The sequence below is a fragment of the Quercus robur genome, chromosome 4 (assembly GCF_932294415.1).
Source record: "Quercus robur chromosome 4, dhQueRobu3.1, whole genome shotgun sequence".
NCBI classification, from domain to species: Eukaryota; Viridiplantae; Streptophyta; class Magnoliopsida; order Fagales; family Fagaceae; genus Quercus; species Quercus robur.
This window is the reverse complement of record NC_065537.1, coordinates 74,552,662-74,577,451: the sequence shown is the minus strand read 5'-3', so window position 1 is coordinate 74,577,451 and position 24,790 is coordinate 74,552,662. Positions and strand designations below refer to the sequence as shown.

The window sequence follows — 24,790 nt, the reverse complement described above, 5'->3', positions numbered from 1 at the left end:
CTCATTTTAAATTCCAAACTTCTCTCTCAGCAACCAAACAGAGCAAGAAGATTAATCTATATAAATTCAAAAAAAAAAAAAAAAAAAAAAAAAGGAAGAAGAAGAAGCTATCTCTACTACTTTGTTTATTGTCTGTTGTTGTATGATAGAATCTAATTTTTTTTTTCTTATAAGCACCTGCAAAAATATTTTAAAGCTTATCTTTTTATTTAAAAAAAATGTATTAAAAGAAATATGTGCCTTCTCTCTTATAACTACAACCCCATCCCCTATCTCAAATTCTACACTGACATCACATACATAGACAGCTGATCTTCCCACCCTAATGCTCTCAGTTTCTAGCCTTTTTTAGTCCCTCAAATTCCTTTCTAAACTCAGTTACCTAGGCCTTTGCACAGCCACAGCATTAAATTCTCCAATATATAGTTGTCTTAAAAAACACAAAGCATGAAATTCAGAGGCCTAAACGTCTCAAAAGTTTTGAAAAAACAAATAAGATGAAAAGGGGTTCCATAAAATAGTGACAATCATAACATAGTCCTCCTCTTGTTACAGTAAAATTGATTTCTCTCAATTAAATACCAAATTTCTGTGTCTCAGCAACCAAACAGAGCATGAAGATTAATCAATATAAATTCAAACAATACAAAAGAAGCTATCTTTACTACCTGTATGGTTTTTGCATCACATCAAAGTATCATTTACAGAGAGAGAGAGATGATAGTTCTGATAATAAAAATCAGATGAAACAGAGAGTTCTTTTTACCTTTTTAAATAGCAGAGAGGCCGATCATAGTCTATGTTTTCCCGGAGAGTGTGGAAAATAAAACATCATCGTACGCCGACCAAACTGGTTTTTTGATTCGGCGATATGTACTTGGTGAAAAGCGTTTTTTTTTTTTTTTTTAGACTTCGATGGTTTCTAGATTCGGTGGTAAGTTATAAGTGTTTTGTGGTGAGTTCATTCGTGTCATTATTACGATATAGTACTTGTGACTAGTGAGTTGAGAACTTGAAAGGAGTTAAAAAAAAAAAAAAAAATATATATATATATATATATATTTGTTTATTCCAAGAGCTGAGATTAAAAAGTGAATCTTCAACTTTTTATCCCAGCCATTAGTTTAGTCTTGTGCAAAATATTTAGGTACCATTAAAAAAATTACAATTACAAATATATATGGTTTCAAATTATACCTAGTGGGTTTTTTTTCTCTCCTCTTGCAAGGAGCGTTTTCTCATTGTCGGTGAGACTTTTCTTTACCATTATCAATCGTCTTCCTTTCTTATTATAGCATCTCCAACAGAGCATGCATAGCTAAAATATAGAGAGTGAAACTGGAAAAAAGAGGAAAATTGTGCTCCAACAACCTCTCTAAAACCGGTTTTGTTTTTTGCTTATGAACAGTAGCTCATTAAGTCTGATTGTTCATTCTTCAAATCCTTTTTTTCTATTATAATAATTAGATATTGAATAAAAAAATGTTGAAAGATATGTAGTTGTTAAAAAAAGAATAAATAATGAATGAAGAAATAATATTTAAATAAGATAGAGAGTCTGTTGGAAAGTGTATTTGAAAAAGTGGGTAGCTAAAGGTAAAAGTCACTGTTCATTCTCCAAACAGTACAAAAATTTGCTAATTCAGCTGAAGATGCTCTTATACCTAGTGTATTTTCTACCCCCCAAAAAAAAAAAATTATACCTAACGTAAAAGTCATATTTTTTAAGTCATACATAGGCCAAAAAGGTTAAATAACCCTAGGCTACATTTGAGAACTTGGATTTGAGTTTGAAATCAGGCATTGATTTGAGGAGTTATTTCAAATTAAAGCATTTTAAAGGTTCAAAATTCTTAGTGGATTTGTCAAATCCAAAATTTTAATCTTTTTTAAACTTTCCAAACAAGTCATTTGGATTTTAATCATTCAAATTTAAATCCAAATGCCCAAATCATATCCTCCAAACACACCACTATTTTGAAAAATATGTAGCAAATTGTCACTTTTTTCAAACTATTTAGCAAAATATTCCTGTTTTGAAACTCAATTTTGACAAAATCGAGTTCTTCTGAACTCGATATCATTAAAATCAAGTTCCATGTGCTTTGTGCCATGGTGGATGTCTCTAATGCAACTTTTCCGATTAAAAAAGGCCACATAGAACTCATTTTTAGAAATATTGAGTTTGGTATAATTTCTTTTTTAAAATACAACTCGATATTTGTAAAATCAAGTTCTTTGAAAAAAATTTAAAAGAGATCAATACTGAGAGCAGTGGTCTTGTTGTTTTGTGCAGTAGTACCTTAGGCTAGCACTGATCTTTCTTTCTATTTCTTAGATTTTCACACTTATGTAAGGAAAGCAGGAAAGGTCCAAAATGTGCCACCTCAATTAAAATTTATTAATTCAACTCAGCACATTTAATTGTGGTTAAACTAATGGTTAATATTGGTTTACCTATGGTTTTAAAAACTGGATTTGCCTACAGTTCCCGGATTTTAAAGGTTTTTGCCAAATTGGACTTGTATCCTACTCCCGGTTGAACCAGTCAAACTGGATGGTCCGGTTTGGTTTTTAAAACATTGAGTTTACCTAAAAACATAAGAAACAAACACAAAAAGAATAACTTTGAAAGTCATTGGGCTGCCGTATTGTGGCCACTAGAGTTGTTGGTTATGGTGATGGTGGATTGCTAATTCTTTAGAAGCCAGGACTTGGAGTTAGGGGAGCAGCTTTGCTGCTCACTGTGTGCGGCAGCTCCAGCCTTTGACTTTACTACTTAACCACTATAGATTTTTATTCAAAAAATTTGAAGGGCCAAGTTGTTTGTTTTGGGTAAAATAGGTTGATTGGCTTAATTTTTGTTAGTTTTATCATTGGTAATTTTTGTTGTTGGGTTAATTTTTTTAGGCTTGTTTATTTTGTTTTAGATTTAATCTATTAATTTTTATGGCCTTTAAAAGGTAGAAAATGTCACAACAAAAAACTTTTTACAAATTGCTAATGTAGTGAGTGGTTATTGGTAAGTAAAAAGTGATGAAAGTGTGTGAATCAATAATATTTTGCTACTACAATAGTTTGTAAAAATGTTGTAAAAAAAAAATGAGAATCTTTAAACATTCCTGGAAATTTTAAAACATGACCTTGTACCAAACGCCACATAAAAGAATTGATGGCATTGTTAAGGGGGGATATAATTTTATTAAACAAATTTTAACCACTTGCAATCTCTTTTATATCATCGATTGACTTTCCTAGCTCGGAAAGGCAACTCCACCATGTTATTAACAGATTTGACATAAAACAAGATAATAAAAGAATAAAAACCAAATAGGAGATCACCATACACTCTTGGCATGATGGTTATTTTACAAATTAGAAGTTATTATGGGGTGAAGGGGGGAGGGTAAGGGCCAAAGTTCAAGTCTCCAAAATGGAGTTTCACATTCATATATATTTAGATTATGTTAGAGTAGAATTTCTATCTTGTAAAAAAAAAAAAAAAAAAAAAAAAAAAAAAAAAAAAAAAAACCAAGTAGAAGAGTAGCCTATGTGCAAGGATGAGAAATTTAGGGTAATTTGGTCATTAAGCAAATATGCAAGTACGGATGTTTTCTTGTCTAATATTTTGGTCATTAAGCAAAAGAATTTAGGGTAATTTTGGTATTGAGAATCCAAAAAGGTGCAAAACAAGAGCCTGATTTAGATTAAAATTAAAAAGCTTGCTTTTTAATTTCTTTTGTTTTGTTTCATCCAATTGTTATGTTACTTTTCATATTCAGCAAGCTATCTTTTCTCTCCAAAAAAAAAAAAAAATCAGAAAATTCCTTTCTCTCATCTTCATCTCCGAGTTTAGCTTCTAAAAAAAAAAAATATAAACAATTATATTGGCAATTTTTTTCACAAATTTTATATAGGCAAGTAAATGTAAAATTTGGGACTAAAATAACGGTTATAAATAATAGAACTTTTTTTTTAAGCTGATTATTTATTTGCTATATTCCAATTTCGGGACATGGATTTTAAATTTTAAATCGTAGTTGTGCAATTTCCTCAGGTACGGTGGACTTCTTCAAGATTTGATAGATACAAGGTGAATTGGGCTTTTACATTATAATTCCTCTTTGAATTCAATAGAAATGCAAATGACCTAGTGATTGCTGCTAAGAGTTCAAAATTGTCTTCTTAGGCCTCTTGATTGGATTCATTTGTTTTTGTCAAGGTTGTCAAAATCGGGATCCTACGTAGGATTGTGAGAGGTAAGTGGGATCGTAGATCATAAGATCGGATTGTGGATCGTAAGATCTTACATTATTTGAGAAAAAAACAAAAAAAAATACACATTGGTATGTTAAACAATCACATAAATATACATTCATTAATATAATTACCATACATAACTACATCGATTTGTAAGCATCATTTAAAGAGGCCAAAAACTTCAAAATGTGACACTCTATTGGGATATTTTTTATTTGGATCCAACTGACACTCTCTCTACATTAGAGTGGAAAAACTTGGTCTATTAGGATTTTATTTTTCATTTAGGTTCAACTGAACATTTTGTTAAGTTAAAGAAGATTACAAGAAACCAAGGTCACTTGGGATCGTCAGAATTTTAAAATCCTACCGATCTTGAATGATCGCAAAGATCCTTGAAAGATTCGGATTGTTTTGGGCAAGTGGGATTGTTAAATCGTAAAATCGTAAGATTGTAGGATCCAAATCGTGATTTTGACAACCATGGTTTTTGCTATGGTTGCTATCATTCGGTTTTGTTCATAATTTGGTTTGTTTGAATTGGAAATTGAGTTGACAATAAAGAGTAAGTTCAACACTAAAGGCTTTACTACTTTTTGCGCCTACATTTAATGGTACTTTTTTGAGTTTTTTATGGTTACCATCTTATGAAAGTTTGAGGTATTTTGATCACCTAGATATACCCACTAAACCCTAGCTTTCTGCTTGAGAAAACATTTTTCAACCAGCAAAAGAGTTTTGCGTTAAGTGAAGACACTCTTTTCTTTAGAAGCAAGGGTAGGGTCACCAGGTCTTTGAAGCATGCTCTTTTGAACTAACTCAAGATTTAATCCTACTCTTACGACCTTTTGATAAAAAGTTAAATCCAACCAAAAAACTATTTATTCATACCTAAAATCCTTTTCACAACCTTCAACTTAGTATAAATCCTTTACATAAGAAGTCCTTATGCTCAACCAAAAAATGGTAAACGTGAAAAGGTTTAGGACCAAATAGATAAGGAAGATGCCCTATATGCGATGAGATTTGGTGTGTGATCTTTGAGAGGTTTTTTTTTGCCATTTAGCATGATTTCCCTAACATATTTTTTATGTGGTAGGAAAACCAAACATAATAGTTATGTAGCAGAAGTAGAACCTAGGTAGTGAGATCGAATTAGAGAAGAGAAAGGGAGAAACATATTTGGAGAAGAGAGAAGAGCTCTGATCAATGAGAAGAGCTCTGATCAATGCTAGAAGGATTTTTGAGTTTTTTTCAGACTCCAGTTCCACTTGAATTGTTTTTACTCTGCATTAGCTTTGCCACCACTTAGAACTTGAGTCTTTGAGACTAAAGTTCCTTCATTGAACTCTTCGAGACCACATATGCTACTTAAAATAATATGTTTGGTCCTAATGCTACAAAATGAAAACATTATAAAAATCATGCTAAGTGGCAAAAAAAACACCAGTGATATGATATACCACTCCATGAAGGCAAGATCAAATCTAGTTAACCACTCCATGTCACACGAGCTTGACTAACTTTTTACCTAACTTCATCATGGAAAGTTAAGAGAGTATTCAGTGCTAAATGATCCGGCTCTAAATAGTCCTAGGAAAACTGCCCAAAATGGAGAATCTAATCCATAGATGGATGCTCTTCATGACATTGATCTATATTCAACTGGTGTTGGAGAACCTAAGTGGGATTACAAGGATCTGTTAATATCCAAACCCTAAGGTCAAACAGATCTGCATGTACATATTGAAATCACCCCACCAAAATCCCCTAGGCAAGCCTTTCTTAAACCTTCATTCTTCATATTGAAATCACCCCCACCAGAATCCCCAAGGTTCTCCATTTTCCTGTCTCCAATGAATAGATCATAAAGGAGTAGGAATTCGTCATATTTTGGACTATAACAAGGGATAATCTTAGACGGAGAACCAAATGGGTAGAAAGCCAATCCAAAGATGTTACTAACATGACAGACATTGTCTTAGGGTTATCTATTCTCAAAGAACAAGTGACTCCTCTCTATAACTCCTCCTACAGAAAAGACAAGCGCAGTCCCCTGTTAAGCCCCGTTGCACATACCTTGCTCTTGTTGGTCATATGTCCTATTTACCAAGTTGCCCTTCAACAACACCTCATGGACCTATGCTACCCACAAGAAACCAGCTTGAGTGGACATATTCAGTATGTGGTTTATAAGTACAGCCATATTCCAATTTTCCATCCTTTTAGGCCCCAAACCTTCCATTTTGAGTGCATATTTGATCCCACCGAGGGAGCACTGCATGAGCATTCTTGATGTTAGTCTTGACCAGTATAAGAAAAAAAAAAAAAAGAAGAAGAAGAAAAAATAAACCTTATATATCAAAAGAAAAAATACATCACAAACCCATCCCACCCAACCCATGCAACCCTCCCATTTAACATTCATTCATATAAATAATTACAAATGCTAAAAACTTATAAATTACCAAGAAACAAACACTGAGGAAATTTTTTTTTTTTGAAGAACACAAAGAACAGATGAAACTAAGATTCCAAAAACCCTAGCTCTGAAGCACTATGAAATTGGAAAACAATGTGTAGCAATATGGAAGAATGCCGACATTCTTGCCGGCTCAAGAGGCTTTGTTTCTCATTCATTATAGGATCCTTGAGAGCTCTCACTTAAGGAATTTGTAACTGGTGATTGGCTTTGGTGAAACATTAGGGTTTTGAGAATTCGCAATCAGTTATAAAGCAATTGCACTTTTGGATCAATTTTACCACCCCTAAATTTTCAGTGATAACCCCTCACCAACTCATGAGCAAGCAGGATGTTTTCAGAGATGCTCATCCCCTTGAAAAAGTTTTTGTCAAACTTACAAGGATCTGTTAATATCCAGACCCTAAGGTCAGACAGATCTGCATGTACATATTGAAATCACCCCACCAAAGTCCCCAAGGCAAGCTATTCTTAAACCTTCATTCTTCATTTTGAAATCACCCCACCAGAATCCCCAAGGTTCTCCATTTTCCTGTCTCCAATGAGTAGATCACAAAGGAGTAGGAATTCGTCATATTATGGACTATAACAAGGGATAATCTTAGATGGAGAACCAAATGGGCAGAAAGCCAATCCAAAAATGTCACCAACATGACAGACAGTGTCTTAGGGTTATCTATTTTCAGGTCATTGGGATTCAAAGTCAAACAACTATCTCAAGCACATCTAGACATCCAGTTTGACTTTGACAACTCTTTTAGTGTTCTTAACAATTTGCCCCTTTTATTTTTATTTCTCCTCCATAAATTCAGTAGTTTTTTGGGAGCCACAAATGATAAACTGAAGCCCACAATACCACTTTGCAAAGGGAGGCAAGAAAACCAAGCAGGCCATACCATCCTATTCAGAAGGGAAATAATTCACCAAGCAAGCCCCATGACATGCTTCTAAATCATCTTTGTAAAGAGCACTTAAAAAACAAGTGACTCCTCTCTATAACCCCTCCTACAGAAAAGACAAGCACAGTCCCCTGTTAAGCCCGATGCAGCTACCTTGCTCTTGTTGATCATATGTCCTCCAAGGAAAGCCAACCAATGAAACTATACTTACGAATTGCATTGAACATCATATTAGCTTACACCAAGACAACTATTCTTTCTTGCGTTGAATTTTTCCAGAAGAAGGAGCTGACCAGATTGCGTTGTACTTTTCCTTTACCTTCAGTAGATTCAGCTTGCCCTGGATTCTAAACAGTTTTTCAGATCTTGTTGGCTTCCAGATTTGATCCTTATTCTTCAAAACACTAACTAAAATAACTTAGCTTCAACGGCATTTACTACATCATAGACTATTCTATGTCTAGAAAATTTGATAAAAAATACCTAGGTAAAATAAATTAAAAAAAAAAAAAAAAAAAAAAAAAAAAAAAAAAAAAACATTGAAGATGCCACCTATCTAGTCACACCCAAAATAAAATATATGAAAAACCTCTTTCATCCCAAAACTTTTTTTTTTTTGATAAGTCTCTTTCATCCCAAAACATTATAGCAATAATTTCCCTAAGTTTAGCCACTTCCCTAAGTTTCAATAATTTCCACCACCCCTATGTACACTCTTGGGGACCTTCACTATCTAGAGATATTTACCCAGTTGCCCTTCAAAAATACCTCATGGACCTATGCTACCCACAAGAAACCAGCTTGAGTGGACATATTCAATATGTGGCTTATAAGTACAGCCATATTCCAATATTCCACCCTATTAAGCCCCAAACCTTCCATTTTGAGTGCATATTTGATCCCACTTAGGGAGCACTGCATGAGTATTCATGACCAGTACATCTGGAGGCTATGCAGCATCGAGTGAACTAAGACTTTGCCTAAGAAAGAGGATTGCAATCCAAGAATTAAGTCTAGCAGTGATCTTCTCGGTTAGAGGATTGCAATGCTTTGAGCTAAGCTTTCTAGTGCATTTCAAAAATATGATTGGGAGGTTTCCTGCTTTGAATTGCAGAACAGAAAGGATTTGTTGCTGGAGATCAGGAGTTACAGCAACACAAAATACCAGAGAGACCATTGAACTCCTTCAGGGTATCCCTTATCAGTTGTTTTAAAGGAAGATCAGCAACTACAAATAGTAAAAGATCATCTATAAAGGTTAAATAAGTAATTCTCTGCCCTGCACATTGGGATGGAAGTTAAAGTTCTGAGATTCACTGAATCTTGATCTCGTTATTTTAATAAAAGCCTCCATTTAGACAAAAAGATAGAGGAAAAAGAGCCCCTTGTCTAATACCTTTTCCACACTTAAAAAGAATCATCCAATTATAGTCATAAAATATTTTGGGCTTATGATACACCTTACTTATCAAAAGAAAAAATACCTCACAAACCCATCCCACCCAACCCACACAATCCACCCATTTAACATTCATTCATATACATAATTACAAACGCTAAAAACTTATAAATTACCAAGAAACAAACACTGAGGAAAAAAAAAATTGAAGAACACAAAGAACAGAAGAAACCAAGATTCTAGAAACCCTAGCTCTGAAGCACGAAGAAAATTGGAAAACAATGTACAGCAATACGGAAGAATGACGGCGTTCTTGCCGGCTCAAGAGGCTTTGTTTCTCATTCATCATAGGATCCTTGTGAGCTCTCGTTTAAGGAATTCGTAATTGGTGATTGGCTATGGTGTTCTCATTCATCATAGGATCCTCGTGAACTCTCGTTTAAGGAATTCGTAATTGGTGATTGACTATGGTGAAACGTTAAGGTTTTGAGAATATGCAATCACTTATAAAGCGGTTTAACTTTTGGATCAATTTTACTGCCCCTAAATTTTCAGCGATAACCCCTCACCAACTCATGAGCAAGCAGGATTTTTTCAGAGATACTCATCCCCTTGACAAAGTCAGAGTTAATATGATTATAAAAAATAAATAAAAAGAGTCAAACAGTTAATAATTTCATTCTAGCAGCCATGGAGTCTATTAGCAAAATTTTGGAAATACACTTATATTGCACATTTCAACATCATATATGTCGGTAATCATCAACTCTTGACAGGTTCTCTCAACACCGGGTAGTGGAATTTTCTACTCCAAGAAACCCATCAGATTGGAATAAGGAAGTCACGGCCTAGCACACATTTTGTTGCACAACTAACCACGAAATTTAAATATAAAAAAAGAACCTGAATCCATCAGGTCCATCACTCCCAAAAAGAGAATGTAGAGATTTTCTCCTACTCCTTTAACAAAAGAAATATAGAACTTCTACTTCAACTAGGAAAAGAAAAACAACACAGGATCCTTGTTCAACAAGAAAAAGGGCAATATCGTAAAATCCTAATTCAACTAGAAAAAGAAAACAACACATAATCTCATATAACTAGGAAAATGAAAACAGTAAAGATATAAAAAATTTGTTACAATTGATCTGCAACAAACAGGCAAAGCAATATGCTCATGCTCTATCAATTGGTTGAAAATTAAGAATCATAATTACTAGAAAACCAAAAGTTCAACGAATCCCATATAATCTTAGCAACCAATACAAGAAGAAATAAATAAATAAGTAGAAATTAGTGTCACAGGCAAACAGCATCCTCCATGGGGCCATGTCAAAGAAAAACTTACGCCAATGAAATTGACCGGTCCATGCTTACTAATTTACATAAATGCACTGATTACTTCCATTTCAATGAGCAGAAATGTGGTGACCTTAAGGGTTCTTTCAATTTTTCTCTAGGTCTTCCTTGTTTTCAATTTTTTTCTAGGTCTTCCTTCGTAATTAAAAGATGTTGAATCAAAAGAAATAGAATAACTACCAGAATTCTGTTTCAACGAGGGAATGCCAATTGTTACCAAGGTCGGTGAATATGGGAGCACAGTCGCCTGAACTTTAGTTTGATGCCTCAGGTAAGAACCATAAAAGAAGGTTCTCAGCCTTCCAGTTTTGAAGTCATACGAACATAACCTACCTCGTATAGACAAATACACAACTTCATCATGGAAAGTTTGAGCGTCCACTACAAAATAATTGCCAATCATTTCAGGAGAGTTTCGTACACGATGGAGATACCGATCCCTTGATTCTTCACCAAATTGATCTATATTTATATGGTGCTTAAGAACCCAAATGGACTTGCAAGGATCTGTTAACATCCAGACCCTAAGTTCAGACATATCTACACACACATAATGAAGATACCCATCTGAATCCCCAAGGCAAGCCAGTCTTACATCTCTATCCAACCACTTAGGACCTGGTACTGTAATGACTCCAGATAACTCCTTATCCACCTCAAAAGTGATAATGTTCTGATTGCTTGTCAACCAGTAAAACCTTCCATTAACATAAATATGTTTGTTCTCATAAAGCTCATCCTTGCAATAGCACACTTCAAAGGAAGTTTTCCATTTCCCTGTCTCTGATGAGTAGATCACAAAGGAATAGGAATTTTGGTCATGTTTTGGATGCTGAATGCTGACCACTTTAAAGCAAGGGATCATCTTTGCTGAAGAACCAAATGGGTAGAAAGCCAATCCAAAGATGCTACCAAGGTGACAGTCAGTGGGTCTCAAGGTTAACCGTTCCTGGGTCATTGGGTTCCAAACAACTATGTCCAGCACCTCTACATCCCTAGTTCGACGACTTCTATAACAGATGAGTCCATCACATGAAGCCATAATGACAGAAGTCGGTTGAGGGAAACTTTCATCCATCAATTTAAATATGCCCAATTCACCATTAACCCTAGCGTAAAGGAAATAATCATCTCCACAAAAATTCCCCCCATACTCCTCAAACTCTTGAACAAGGAGTCCCGAGATGCATCTTGACCTCTGATGGTGAATACGCACAAAGGATGGATCAGATATAAGGCTCGTCCATCTCTTGGAGACACACTTGCACCTTAAAAGGTTCTTAGCTGACAAGCGACTTAAAATTTCCTTCGCTAAATCTTCATTTGAAAAAATGACTTCCATTTTTCTTATGAACAAAATCCCAGGTCATAACAAGCTGCAAATGACACAAACAAGAAAGTATTACTATAAAGTATAAACCCAAGTCATAACAGAGAGAATCACTTCAAAAATCTGCAGTGACACTAAATTGTTACAAAATTACAGAGGTCCAAACTAATGTCCCAATTAATACAGTTTTCAAGACCTGTAAATATGGTTTGCTTTTGTCCTATATTGAGATTTGACTCCAATTGAAGAAGCAGAATGGAAGACATATGAAGTGTTTTATTTATTCTCTAGATTCCATTATATGGTATGGGTCACATAAAATAAAAGTAAAACACATTTCATAGAAATATTTCACTGGAATAATTTATTATTGTATACAAGCATTTCCCCATAATGCTTCTCTGTTTTCTACAAAGTATGAAGGATGCATAGTTTGAAGCATTTTCCCACACAAGCATTTTGACCCACATGTCCCATTTAAAATTTTTAATTTTTGTGCCAAAATGAATGATGCGTTAACACTTGACACAAAAACCAAGAAAACTACAATAATAACAATTGAACCTCTTAAAGCAAAACTAAGGAAAATCCAATTAGACTCTAATTAGATTTTAATTAGAGTCAAATTTGATGACAAGTGTTCAATTCAATTTCTTAATTTTGGTTTAGCTATTTACAACACTATAAGAATCGAGGATTGCTATTAAAAAGACATTAAATAATGTAAGTAGTATGTGATTGTGATCGTTCTTAATTTTCCCATGCATATGCATGAGGTCATAAGCTAGTACAAATAATACAAACCAAATATGAATTTTGTATTGAAGACATATGAAAAATCATTCAAATAAAGTGATTCATATAAAATAAAGCTATAATCAACATAACTCAACTAAGTTGGCTCCATGAATTAATTTTGTCTTTCAAGCACTAGGCTCAACTATATGTATCCTTTTTTACAGTCCTAGCAAAGAAGATTTTTTTGTTGTTGTAATTATGGATATTTAGCGCACCCTACTTAAGAAAAGGCAACCCTCTTTCCTCTTTAGACTAGATAATTGCAAAAGCCTAGTATTCAAAGAAGACAATCAACATAGATAATCCACCATATTGTTACATAAATATACAGCAAAATTCACACTTTGTCTAATAAGTTTTGAAACCACAACCACACCCGCCACCAATTCTTGTGGGAAGAAGAAATTCCATTGGAATGATAGCACAGTGGCATATTCTCATAATACATAAAAAGATGATAGCCACTCTTTTGTGACTAAGACTTTGTTTATTGTCTGTTGTTGTATGATAGAATCTTTTTTTTTTTCCCCCTTACAAGTACCTGTAAAAATATTTTAAAGCTTATCTTTTTTTTCTTTTCATTTTTTAAATGTATTAAAAGAAATATGTGCCTCCTCTCTTATAACTACAACCCTATCCCCTATCTCAAATTCTACACTTACATCACATACATAGACAACTGATCTTCCCACCCTAATGCTCTCAGTTTCTAGCCTTTTTTAGTCCCTCAAATTCCTTTCTAAACTCAATCACCGAGGCCTTTGCACAGCCAAGGCATTAAATTCTCCAAAATATAGTTTTGTCTTAGAAAACACAAAGCATGAAATTCAGAGGCCTAAACGTCCCAAAAGTTTTGAAAAACAAATAAGATGAAACGGGATTCCATAAAATAGTGACAATCATAAAATAGACCTCCTCTTGTGACAGTAAAATTGATTTCTCTCAATTAAGTACCAAATTTCTGTGTCTCAGCGTCCAAACAGAGCATGAAGATTAATCAATATAAATTCAAACAATACAAAAGAAGCTATCTTTACTACCTGTATGGTTTTTGCATCACATCAAAGTATCATCCAGAGAGAGAAAGATGGCAGATCTGATAATAAAAATCAGATGAAACAGAGAGTTTTTTTTTTTACCTTTTTAAATAGCAGAGAGACCGATCATAGTCAATGTTTTCCGGAGAGTGTGGAAAATAAAACATCATCTTACGCCGACCAAACTGGTTTTTAGATTCGGCGATAAATACTGAGTGAAAAGTGTTTTTTTTTTATTTTATTTTATTTTTTTTTACTTCGATGGTTTCTAGATTCGGTGAGAAGAGAAAAGTGGGGAAAGAGAAGTGATAGGTGGTTGTGGTAAGTTCTAACTTAACTTAACTTTCGGGTTTCCATGCGTTGATGTAATTATTACGTGGTTCTGACTTCAGAGTCTTCAGACTTGTGACTTGTGAGATGTAAAAATTTGATAAGTTAAAAAAAAAAAAAAAAAAAAAAAGTTAAAATATTTGTTTGATCCAATAGCTGATATTAAAGTCAATATTCAACTTTTCTATCTCACCCGCTAGTTTAGTTTTGGTGCAGTTATTCGTGCATATGTGATAAAAATTACTTTTTTTTTTTTTTTAAGAGAGTTTGCTCTTTATCATCACATCAAGATACCAATAAGTTTTTGATATTAGCAGAAATTGAACCTTATATCTCTTATACAACCATCAGAGATTTTACCAGTTAAATTAAAAATATCATTTTGATCCTTATATTCTGAATTACCCTTAATTTGTTTCTAAAAAAAAAAGAAAAAAAGAATTACCCTTAATTTAGTCACTATATTATGGAAACAATCAATCTGGTCAGAATTATTTTTAAAATTGCAGTTAATATGGTCTTTATTGTCAAATCATAACTTTTCTTCCACTTTTTTGGCAACCAAACACAAAACAATTTACTAATCTTCAACTAGTAGACATATATATCAACTTAGCAACTACTGCAAACCTAGATTTGGACCCAAAATGACAACATATTGAAAATAACAGGTACCGAATTGACTATAAATTTAAAATAATAGGAACCAATTTGAACGCTACAAATATGTAAAGACTAAATTGATTACAATCAATTTGGTAAATATTATCTTTAAAATTGCAATTAATTTGGTCTCTACTATCAAATTATAACTTTTTTTGCACTTTCTTGGCAACCAAACCCAAAAACACAAAACAAATTTACTAATCTTCAACTAGTAGCCACATTTATTAACTCAAAAACTACTATAAACCTAGATTTGAACCCAAAATGACAACAAACTGAAAATGACAGGTACCAAATCGACTACAAATTTAAAATTGTGGGTGAATTGGGTCTGAAGGACTAGGCCGACCATACGAGCAAAGCCCGGTACGAAGCCTTGGGCCCATTGAATGTAGTGAGCCTGGGGTACCACGGAAAGGCTACCCCAGGCTTCCTCATGTTTAACCTGATCACCAACCGAGCACCGAGAATTCAGCATGGCCTTACTTGAGGGATCCTTTTTGAATAAGGAATCTGAAACAGTCATGAAGGAATCCCATATGCAGTCCAAAGGAGGTCGATAATTGAGAACCAATGATTTAGAGAAGACCCCACTATCGAACCTTAATCGGCATCTGGAATAAGTTCCAAGGGAATCCTCTAAATTTGTGAGGATCCCTTAGGGTTCTGAGAGATGTGGGAACAAAAATGATGACCATCCCATTCATGGGGGGATATAAAAGGAGGCCTAGGCCATAGTCCAAGGGGTTGGAAAATTGGTGAGAAAGGTCTTTAGAGAGCAATAGGAAAACAAAGGGGGGAAGTAGGAAATTAAGGGTGAGAGTTAAGAGTTGGAGGGAAGGTAACCAGGTCCAGGTTGGAGCCCCGTAAGTAGGATTGAGATTCAGCCCACTAACAAATAAGTTGAGGGCCCAAGTCCTTGCTCCTACACTAGGTTCTTGCCACCCACAATTGGCGCCGTCTGTGGGAATCTTACTCGTATTAGGGGCTTTGATTTGGTTTGGTACTTGCGAATTATGGAAGGCCCACAAGCTGGAGAGGGCTCTGTAACTGGAAAACAGAGGGGGGAAGTAGGAAATTAAGGGTGAGAGTTAAGAGTTGGAGGGAAGGTAACCAAGTCTAGGTTGGAGCCCTATAAGTAGGATTGAGATTCAGCCCACTAACAAATAAGTTGAGGGCCCAAGTACTTGCACCTACACTAGGTTCTTACCGCCCACAAAAATAATACGGACCAATTTGAATGCTACAAAAATGTAAAGACTAAATTGATTACAAGTTGAAAATAATATGGACTATATTGACAGTGACCGAAAATGGTATTTTTCACCAATTTTTTAACTAAAAGTCCCCCTGTAGATACTTAATATACATCTCTTTTGGTCCAACGATGTTTGCTTCAACATTTGTTGATTGCCAAGGAAGATCAAGAAAAAAAATTGAAAGAAGTATTAAGGTCATCATAGTTTTAAAACCTAAATCAACCTAATATATGTCAAATGTAGGCCTTACTACACACTCAATCAACACACAATTAATCTGGGCGTCACATCCACTATAAAAAGGATTTTCCTTGACTCTTTTTATTTTCATTAATCTTTTTAGGTTAAATGTAGAAGAGGTATAAAGAGATTTGGTTTTGTGGCAAATAAGAAAGATCTTAGTGAGTAGGTCTTTTATGTTAATAATAACTAAAACGTTGAATCCTAACTTTTACTGATCTAATGGTTTTGTTTTGCTTCATTATTTTACCTTTATATTTGATTTTTTTCGCCTTTGTATGGTGAAGGCCCTGAAGTCACCTGGAATGCATATTTTGGTATTTTGTATATAAGAGTTTTTTAATCTTTTTGTTAAAAAAGAAAAAATGAAAAAAAGAGAGTTACATCTCCCACTAAAACTTTTAAGTTAATTAATAAATTAACGTAAATTGAGTTTTGAAAAACCAAAAAAAGAAAGAAGAAAAAAAGTCAACAAAGCTTCGACAATATCCAGAATATTAGACCCTGATATTTATCCTGGATATATTGTATGATTAATTAGCATTTGTCTTAAAAAGTAAAATTTACTATTATTAAATGGCAAATTAAATTAAATTTTTTCTCAAATTTTTTTACTATAAAATTATTGAGTTTACTTGTTTCTCTGCTGGGGAAGAACATGAAGTTCATGTTCTGGGGAAAGAAGAAATGTTCCTACGAAAAGCAAAAGAAAAGTAAAAATACTAATAATAATAATAATTTAATTATTATTATTATTATTTTTAATAATAATAATTTAAATTTTTTTTTGAAATTTCTGATCTAGCTTTTTTTTTAAATTTTTTTATTAATTTAAATCTGACGTGGCATTTTACGTGGCCAAATAAATTTTTTTTGTAATATTTTAATAACCCTATCAACACTATGTCAACAAGTATACTCTAGATTTTTTAGGATACTTTACCAATAGATTTCGATCCTCTAAATTTCTTAGAATATTCTACCAATAGATCCTCTAGATTCCTTAGGATACTCTACTAATAGATTTCCTTAAATCATAGCCACTCTTTTATGATTTAAGGATCTAGATTTTTTCATGCCAGTATTGCACTAACAGTACTCTTAAAATAATAAAATAATGTTGCAAACAAAACAATTAAGATTAGTGTTAGTAGAATGCTGACATGACAAAATTCAGACCATTAAATTATTAAAGAATTGATAGGATTTAAAGAAATTTATTTAGTAGAGTACTCTAAAAAATCTAGAAAATTTGAATCCAAAGAAGTTACCAATGAAGATACTAAAGAATTTTATGACATCTTGAAAGATTATTAGCAGCTTAGGGTTACCAAATGTGTAGAAAGCCAATCCAAAGATGTCACCAACATGACAGACAGTGTCTTAGGGTTATCGATTCTCAGGTCATTGGGATTCAAACAACTATCTCAGGCACATCTAGATATCCAGTTTGATGCATTCTCTAATATATGAGCTCTATCGCATGAAGCCATAATCGCAGAAGTCCATTGAAGGAAACTTTCATTCACCCCGGTCAAATATGCCCAAATCTTGATCTCTTTCCTTTTTTTTTTTTTTTTTTGGATAATTCAAATGATTTTATAGCTCAGAACAATAGATACAAGGTCACTGCTAGTCTCAAAACAGGGGAAAAAAAAGCAAGAAGACAAAGCACAACTCATGATCTAGCAGCTACATGAAAAGAATCAATTTGAGAATGGATTTGTCTATTTTGCTCTTAGCTTCCATTTTGACTTTGACAACTCTTTTAGTGTTCTTAACAATTTGATCCTTTTCCTCCTCCATAAATCCTGTAGTTTTTTTGGGAGCCACAAATGATACACTGAAGCCCACAATGTCACTTTGCAAAGGGAGGCAATAAAACTTTCTCCCTCGAAATTTTTGACACCCAAGCAGGCCATACCATCCTATTTAGTAGGGAAATAATTCACCAAGCAAGCCCCACGACATGCTTCTAAATTATCTTTGTAAAAAGCACTCAAAGAACAAGTGACTCCTCTCTATAACCCCTCCTACAGAAAAGACAAGCACAGTCCCCTGTTAAGCCCCGTTGCACCTACCTTGCTCTTGTTGATCATATGTCCTATTTACCAAGTTGCCCTTCAACAACACTTCATGGACCTATGCTACCCACAAGAAACCAGCTTGAGTGGACATATTCAGTATGTGGTTTATAAGTCCAGCCATATTCCAATTTTCCACCCTTTTAGGCCCCAAACCTTCCATGAGTGCATATTTGATCCCACTGAGGGAGCACCGCATGAGCATTCTTGACCAGTATAGGATAAAAAAAAAAAAAAATGAAGAAGAAGAAGAAGATAAACCTTATATATCAAAAGAAAAAATACATCACAAACCCATCCCAAGCAACCCACCCATTTAACATTCATTCATATACATTACTACAAATGCTAAAAACTTATAAATTACAAAGAAACAAACACTGAGAAATTTTTTTTTTGAAGAACGCAAAGAACAAATGAAACCAAGATTCTAGAAACCCTAGTTCTGAAGCACTAAGAAATTGGAAAACAATGTGTGGTAATATGGAAGAATGCCGGTGTTCTTGCCAGCGCAGGAGGCTTTGCTTCTCATTCATCATAGGATCCTTGAGAGCTCTCACTTAAGGAATTCGTAATTGGGGATTGGCTTTGGTGAAACGTTAGGGTTTTGAGAATTCGCAATTAGATATAAAGCAGTTGAACTTATAGATCAATTTTACCATCCCTAAATTTTCAGTGATAACCCCTCACCAACTCATGAGCAAGCTGGATGTTTTCAGAGATACTCATCCCCTAGACAAAGTTTTTGTCAGAGTTAATATGATTAAAAAAAAAGAGTCGGTGTTAATTATTTCATTCTAGCAGCCATAGAGTCTATTAGCAAGGATTTTGGAAATACACTTATATTGCACATTACAACATGATATATGTCTGTAATCATCAACTCTTGACGGGTTCTCAAAATTGGGGATCAAATTGATCATAGTGGAACTTTCTTCTCCAAGAAATCCATTAGATTGGAATAAGGAAGTCACTGCCAAGCACACATTTTTTTGCACAACTAACCAGTAAACTTTTTTTTTTTTTTTTAAAAGAACCTGAATCCATCAGGTCCAATCACTCCCAAAAGAGAATGTAGATATTTTCTCCTACTCCTTTAAGGAAATGAATAACGAAATTCTACTTCAAATAGGAAAAGACAAACAACACAGAATCCTAATTCAACTAGAAAAAGGGAAACATTGTAAAATCCAAATTCAACTAAAAAAAAAGAACACAAAATCTCATTTTAACTAGGAAAATGAAAACAGTAAAGATGCAAAAAATTTCTTACAATTGATCTGCGACAAACATGCAAAGCAATATGCTCATGCTCTATCAATTGGTTAAAAATTAGAAGTCAAAGGTCAAAATAACATGGAAACCAAAAGTTCAACAAATCCCATATAATCTTAGCAACCAATACAAGAAGAAATAAATAAGTAGAAATTAGTACCGCAGGCAAACAGCATCCCCCATGGGGCCATGTAAAAAAAAACTTAGGCCAATGAAATTGACCGGTCCATGCTTGCTTAATTTATATAAATGCACTGACTACTTCCATTTCAATGAGCAGCAGTTTAAAAATGTGGTGATCTTAAAGGTTTCTTCCAATTTTTTTCTAGGTCTTCCTTGGTAATTAAAAGATGTTGAAGCAAAAGAGACAGAAGCACCACCAGAATTCTGTTTCAACCAGGGAATGCCAATTGTTGCCAAGGTTGGTGTATATGGGAGCACAGTGGCCTGAACTTTAGTCATATGCCTCAGGTACAAGCCATTAAAGAAGAATCTTAGCCTTCCAGTTTTGAAATCGTACGAACATAACCTACCTCGTATAGACAAATACACAACTTCATCATGGAAAGTTTGAGCGTCCACTACAAAAGAATCCCCAATCATTTCAGGAGAGTGCCGTTGACGATGGATATAATGATCCCTTGATTCTTCACCAAATTGATCTATATTTATATGGTGCTTAAGAACCCAAATGGGCTTAAGCCTTCGACGACGGAGCTGAAGGTCTGGGTTCACGCGAGCTTAAGGTTTGTCATCGTGGGGGTGGTTTTTATTTGGGGTTTAGAGCTTGGCTGAAACGGTGCCGCTTTGAGTTTTTGTGTTTCAAAGTTTGGCAAAAACGGCACCGTTTTGAAACAGCGGCATGGTTTTGACATGATTAGGAAAAAAATAAAACAGGTCAACACAATAATTTGTCAATTTAATAGCAAAAACTAATTGAGGTGAATTTAATAACGGAATCAAATTTCAAGATATAAAATTAAATTTCTTAAAGTCAAATAATCCCAAATTTAAAAGGTGTTATTTGCAATTTAATTTTATTTCCTTTTTTTAATTTTAAAATAATAATAAAATAATAATTTTTATTTTTTAAATATTCTGAAGATTACTAAAACGGCGTCGGTTTTTTAGTGTCGTTTTCGTTTTACCAAGCTCAGCATACAATGTGGCCCAGCTTCTAGTTTGGGCCTGGGCTTGAACAAATAACATATATTTACTATTTTTATTATTATGGTTATTAATTTAACAAATCGCATTATTAAGTGGATTTCAGATAACTTAACTGATAAAGTCTTTGATACTTATATAAGAGATCTAAGATTCAATTTCTGCTTATACAAAAAACTAATTAGTATTTTGGTGTGATATTAAAGAGTTATCATTAAGAGCAAACTCTATAAGTTAAAATTCTCTTAAAATAAAAAAAACAAATCACATTACTAGAAACTGAAATTTGGATTTTTTTTTAATTAAAAAAAAACACACACAAAGTTAAATTTAAATTTTAAGTTGTTCATCAAATTTTATTACCATTAAAAACACACACATCCATCTCTAAGTTAAGGAAGAAACTATATTGATGTCATTACAGCAAGCCTTGTTGATGTAATTTCTAAGGTATTTATTTTAATAAAATCTTTTCCTCTAGGCAAAAAATTGATATATATATATTTTTTCTTTTCCTCTTACCAAATTGTTTTTAGTCCAAAATATTTTTTTTTCTCCATTCCTCTCTCTCTCTCTCTCTCTCTCTCTCTCTCTCTCTCTCTCTCTCTCTCTCTCTCTCTCTCTCTCTCTCTCCTAGCAATGAAAATAGGTCAAAGCACAAAGTAGCTAGTTTCATGATGAAAGAGAGTATTGAAAATTACTTATATCATCTTATCTGCCAGCTTTTGTAAAATATAGCTTATATTACGAAAAATTAGATTAATTCATTTCACTAATTTTAGTCAAGACAAGCAAGAGAGATTGCCAAAGATCCTGAATGTCCTTCAATATGATTAAACTTGGGTAGAACAAAATTTTTTTTTTTTGAAGGCCTTGGGTAGAACAATTTAATGTGCATAAAACTCATGCATTAAGGTGAGTTATGGATTCTAAACATATTAGTTAAGGTCGATCACCTATATTTTTTGTTTCTATTTTATTATATCTAAAATCATACTCTATTTTTTGTTTCTTAAGTGACATTTTGAAATATTTGAATTATGCAAGAAAAACAATAATGAAGTATTTGCCAAAACCCTTGTAGCTGAATTGGCACATTCCCATGCACAAAGTGCTTAGGGGTCTAAGGGGGAAAGAGTTCGAGCTGCGGGGTTAGCAGTATATTGTAATTAAATCTTGAAAAAAAAAAAGAATAATTCAAGAAAATTACAACTTACCTACCTATGGTTTTGTTGAAATTTAAATTGCCTACATGTGGTTTGAAACTTGACACTTTATAATTTATTCACTTGAAGTTTGATCGAAATTTAAGTTTTCTACCTGTGGTTTGAAATCTTATAATGCAAATGTTTCGTTGGATTATTTTTTATCTTATTTGATCTTGTATTTTTATGTATTTTTGTGTTTTTGGAGGAGAGAGACATAAAAGTGAATCGAAATTACATATTTAGTTCTGGTTTTAACATAGGTTGGTTACAGAACTCTAACTGAGTTAACCTCAAGTAAGTAAAGTGTCAAATTTCAAATCACAGGTGGACAACTAAATTTCGACCAAACCACAGATGAGTAAGTTATAATTTTCCCTAATGCAAAACTAACTTCAGCATTGATTGAAATAAGCCATCTTTGCCTTTATTGGAATCGGCTTCAATAAATTAAGCACGATTTTGCAACTATAGTAGACGCATTTTTTATTATTTTAGATATATAAAGTCTCAATAAAACTTGACACTTTGGAATGTAATCCTATCGAAACATCTTTGTGACATTAATTACTTCTATGACATGTGATACTAAAGTACCTACAAGTGTCGATTAATTTTTACAAATAACTACATTAGTGGTCATTCTTCTCCTATTGAGCATCTGTATTTCTGGCATTTCTTCTTGGAAGTTCATTTATGATGAGAAGAAACAGCATATACCCCTTAGGTAGTAATGGTGTAGCTTTCATGGAGTTTGTACAGTTAGAACAATAATCTCGTATCCTCTAACTTAAGTGAGCATTTGATACATTGACGGTGTCTAACTTAGTCTCATTGAGTGAATCACCCATGAATATTTTGATCCATCCATAACACGTGCATTAGCAACCTTAATTCCAAAAAACCTATAACAGTATATTATAGGCTCCGGACCCAAACTACTTGTTTGGTCTAGATTTGATGTTCTAGTATTGACAATCAAAGCGTGTACTTTGTATTATACTTCTGTACTTTTTTTTTTTTTTTTTTTTGCTTGAATAAAAAAGAGAGGATCTCCAGTCTGGTTCATCGACCCCACGCCACGTGACGGTAATGAGTAATATCACGTATAATACTTTTTATTCCATTTAGGCCTATATAAAGGCCTCCTCTATACAATTTGAAGACATAATACAATTACTACGTTAAGTATTTTCATGGTATGACTTTCTGAGTACAATCAACAAACAATTGCTAGAAATTAACTTTAGTCACTAACTACACACCCCTTGAAAGATCTGAGTACGTACAAACATCAAAACATTGCTAGAATAGAAAAACCTTTGCATGTTCGGGATGCACCACCACCAATTAATAGGTTAATTTCATATGCTAAGATTTTAACCCCTTTTTTTTTTTTTTTTAATAAATGGCACAAAATTACCCCTATTCAAGTATTTCTTGATAGGGATAATTACACTTTTTCATCATTTTTCAAGCTGATTTCATCTATATTTTTTTTAATTTTACATTTATAATAAATGGCACAAAATGATCCCTATTCAAGTATTTATTGATGGGCATGGATAATTACACTTTTTCAGCTCTCACCCTATGCAAATCTTACCCGGCCAAGGGTCGAAAGTTCTAACTCTATGTTACATGGAATCATAAGACACCTACCAAGAAAAAAGATGAGACCACTCATGAGTCATGACTACTGTCTTTCATTCTAAAAGCTAGGATAACATTAACAATCAGATCATTACGTGTTTATATATATGGCTTCATTCGCTACACCATATATGGCTTCATTCACTACACCTTGGCTCCATCCATCAACATGCATGGAGTTTGGTATGATTCGTCTTTGGAAGGGACTTGCTTGCCCCTCACTACCTCGACTATAATGGCACTAGACAGCATCAACTTATGCTCTCACACTAACTACTCAAACAATAGAAGAGGGGCAATGTATTAAAGAGTTTCATTCCATTACGTACTTTCCAAGAGATCAACTAATTAACTCTCTCTAGCAATCATGGGAATATATACCATTGAGATCAGGCTAATAAATTTTATGAATAGCGAAAGCAACTTCAATTTTATCAACTCCTAATGGGTTTCCATGAATACTTCTTTGTCCATTTGCACCCAGTTAATTCACTCATCTCCTTTGCCCACAATTGTCAATCTTCTTCGGGAAAAGACTAGCTTACAGTCTTCATTCATAGTGTAGCCACAATGTCTTGTACATACCACCCTCTACAAAATGGGAATTCTAATCGATCTGGGCCTAGATAATCCAACTCCTTCTTCAGTCCTCAATAATTGTGTCAAATTCAAGCAATGTACCATCATCTAAACCAGGTGCTGCTCCAGTAGCGGCTTTAGGATATATTTTTAGGAGGGTCAGTAAGAAGATGCATTTTGAGTGAAAAAATAAAAGTGAATTTTGCCGTTTATGTGATTTCTTTATTACAAAATTTTTCATAGTATGTATTAGCAAGAGAATAAAAGATGAGAAATGCTACATCTACAACATTATCACAACACTTTTCCAACAAATTTTAGGTTATAAGTTGTTTTTAGTTTTAATTTAAACTTACTATTGAAATTACTTTTTTTCTCATTAGTAACAGCTAGTAATAATCTGCCACTTAGGCTATATTACAAGCGTATCATGAACATTGCGTTTCTCATATAAGATAAACTAGTTCATTGCATATTTTTTATTAATATGATGAAGATAATAATTATTGTTACTAAGATTAAATCTTGGAAATCATCTATATATTGTTTTTAAATACAATCAACATATGAATTATTGTTGTTAAGTGAACTCCAAGTGAGATCTAAATACAATAAAATTTTATGTATTAGTTTATTTCAAATTTGCTAAGATCTAAATGATTTTTTTTTTAGATTTTAAGATGAACAAATTTATACTTTTGCTGTTAGGTTTACTATTCCCCCCCCCCCCCCCCCCCCCCATATTTTAGATCAAATTGGTTTTTTTTT

At 33.5% G+C, this 24,790-nt stretch overlaps 1 protein-coding gene across 10 annotated transcripts in view; it reads right to left on the bottom strand.

Moving 5' to 3' along the window:
• Nucleotides 1–24,790, bottom strand: part of LOC126723728 (F-box protein At5g49610-like) — a 60,728-nt gene that overhangs the window by 18,856 nt on the left and 17,082 nt on the right. For 2 of the 10 annotated variants that reach the window (XM_050427514.1, XM_050427515.1), the window contains exons 1-2: nucleotides 13,667–13,875; nucleotides 10,621–11,775 (exon numbers count right to left, since the gene is read on the bottom strand). The exons of 3 other annotated variants lie outside the window; for them this stretch is intronic. In XM_050427514.1, the coding sequence (XP_050283471.1) occupies nucleotides 10,621–11,741 (1,121 nt within the window). In that variant the 5' untranslated portion in view covers nucleotides 11,742–11,775; nucleotides 13,667–13,875. Of the gene's footprint in view, nucleotides 1–766; nucleotides 956–10,620; nucleotides 11,776–13,567; nucleotides 13,882–24,790 lie in introns of those variants that run through there. 5 more of the 10 variants (XM_050427517.1, XM_050427508.1, XM_050427507.1 and 2 more) reach the window with 5 other exon arrangements.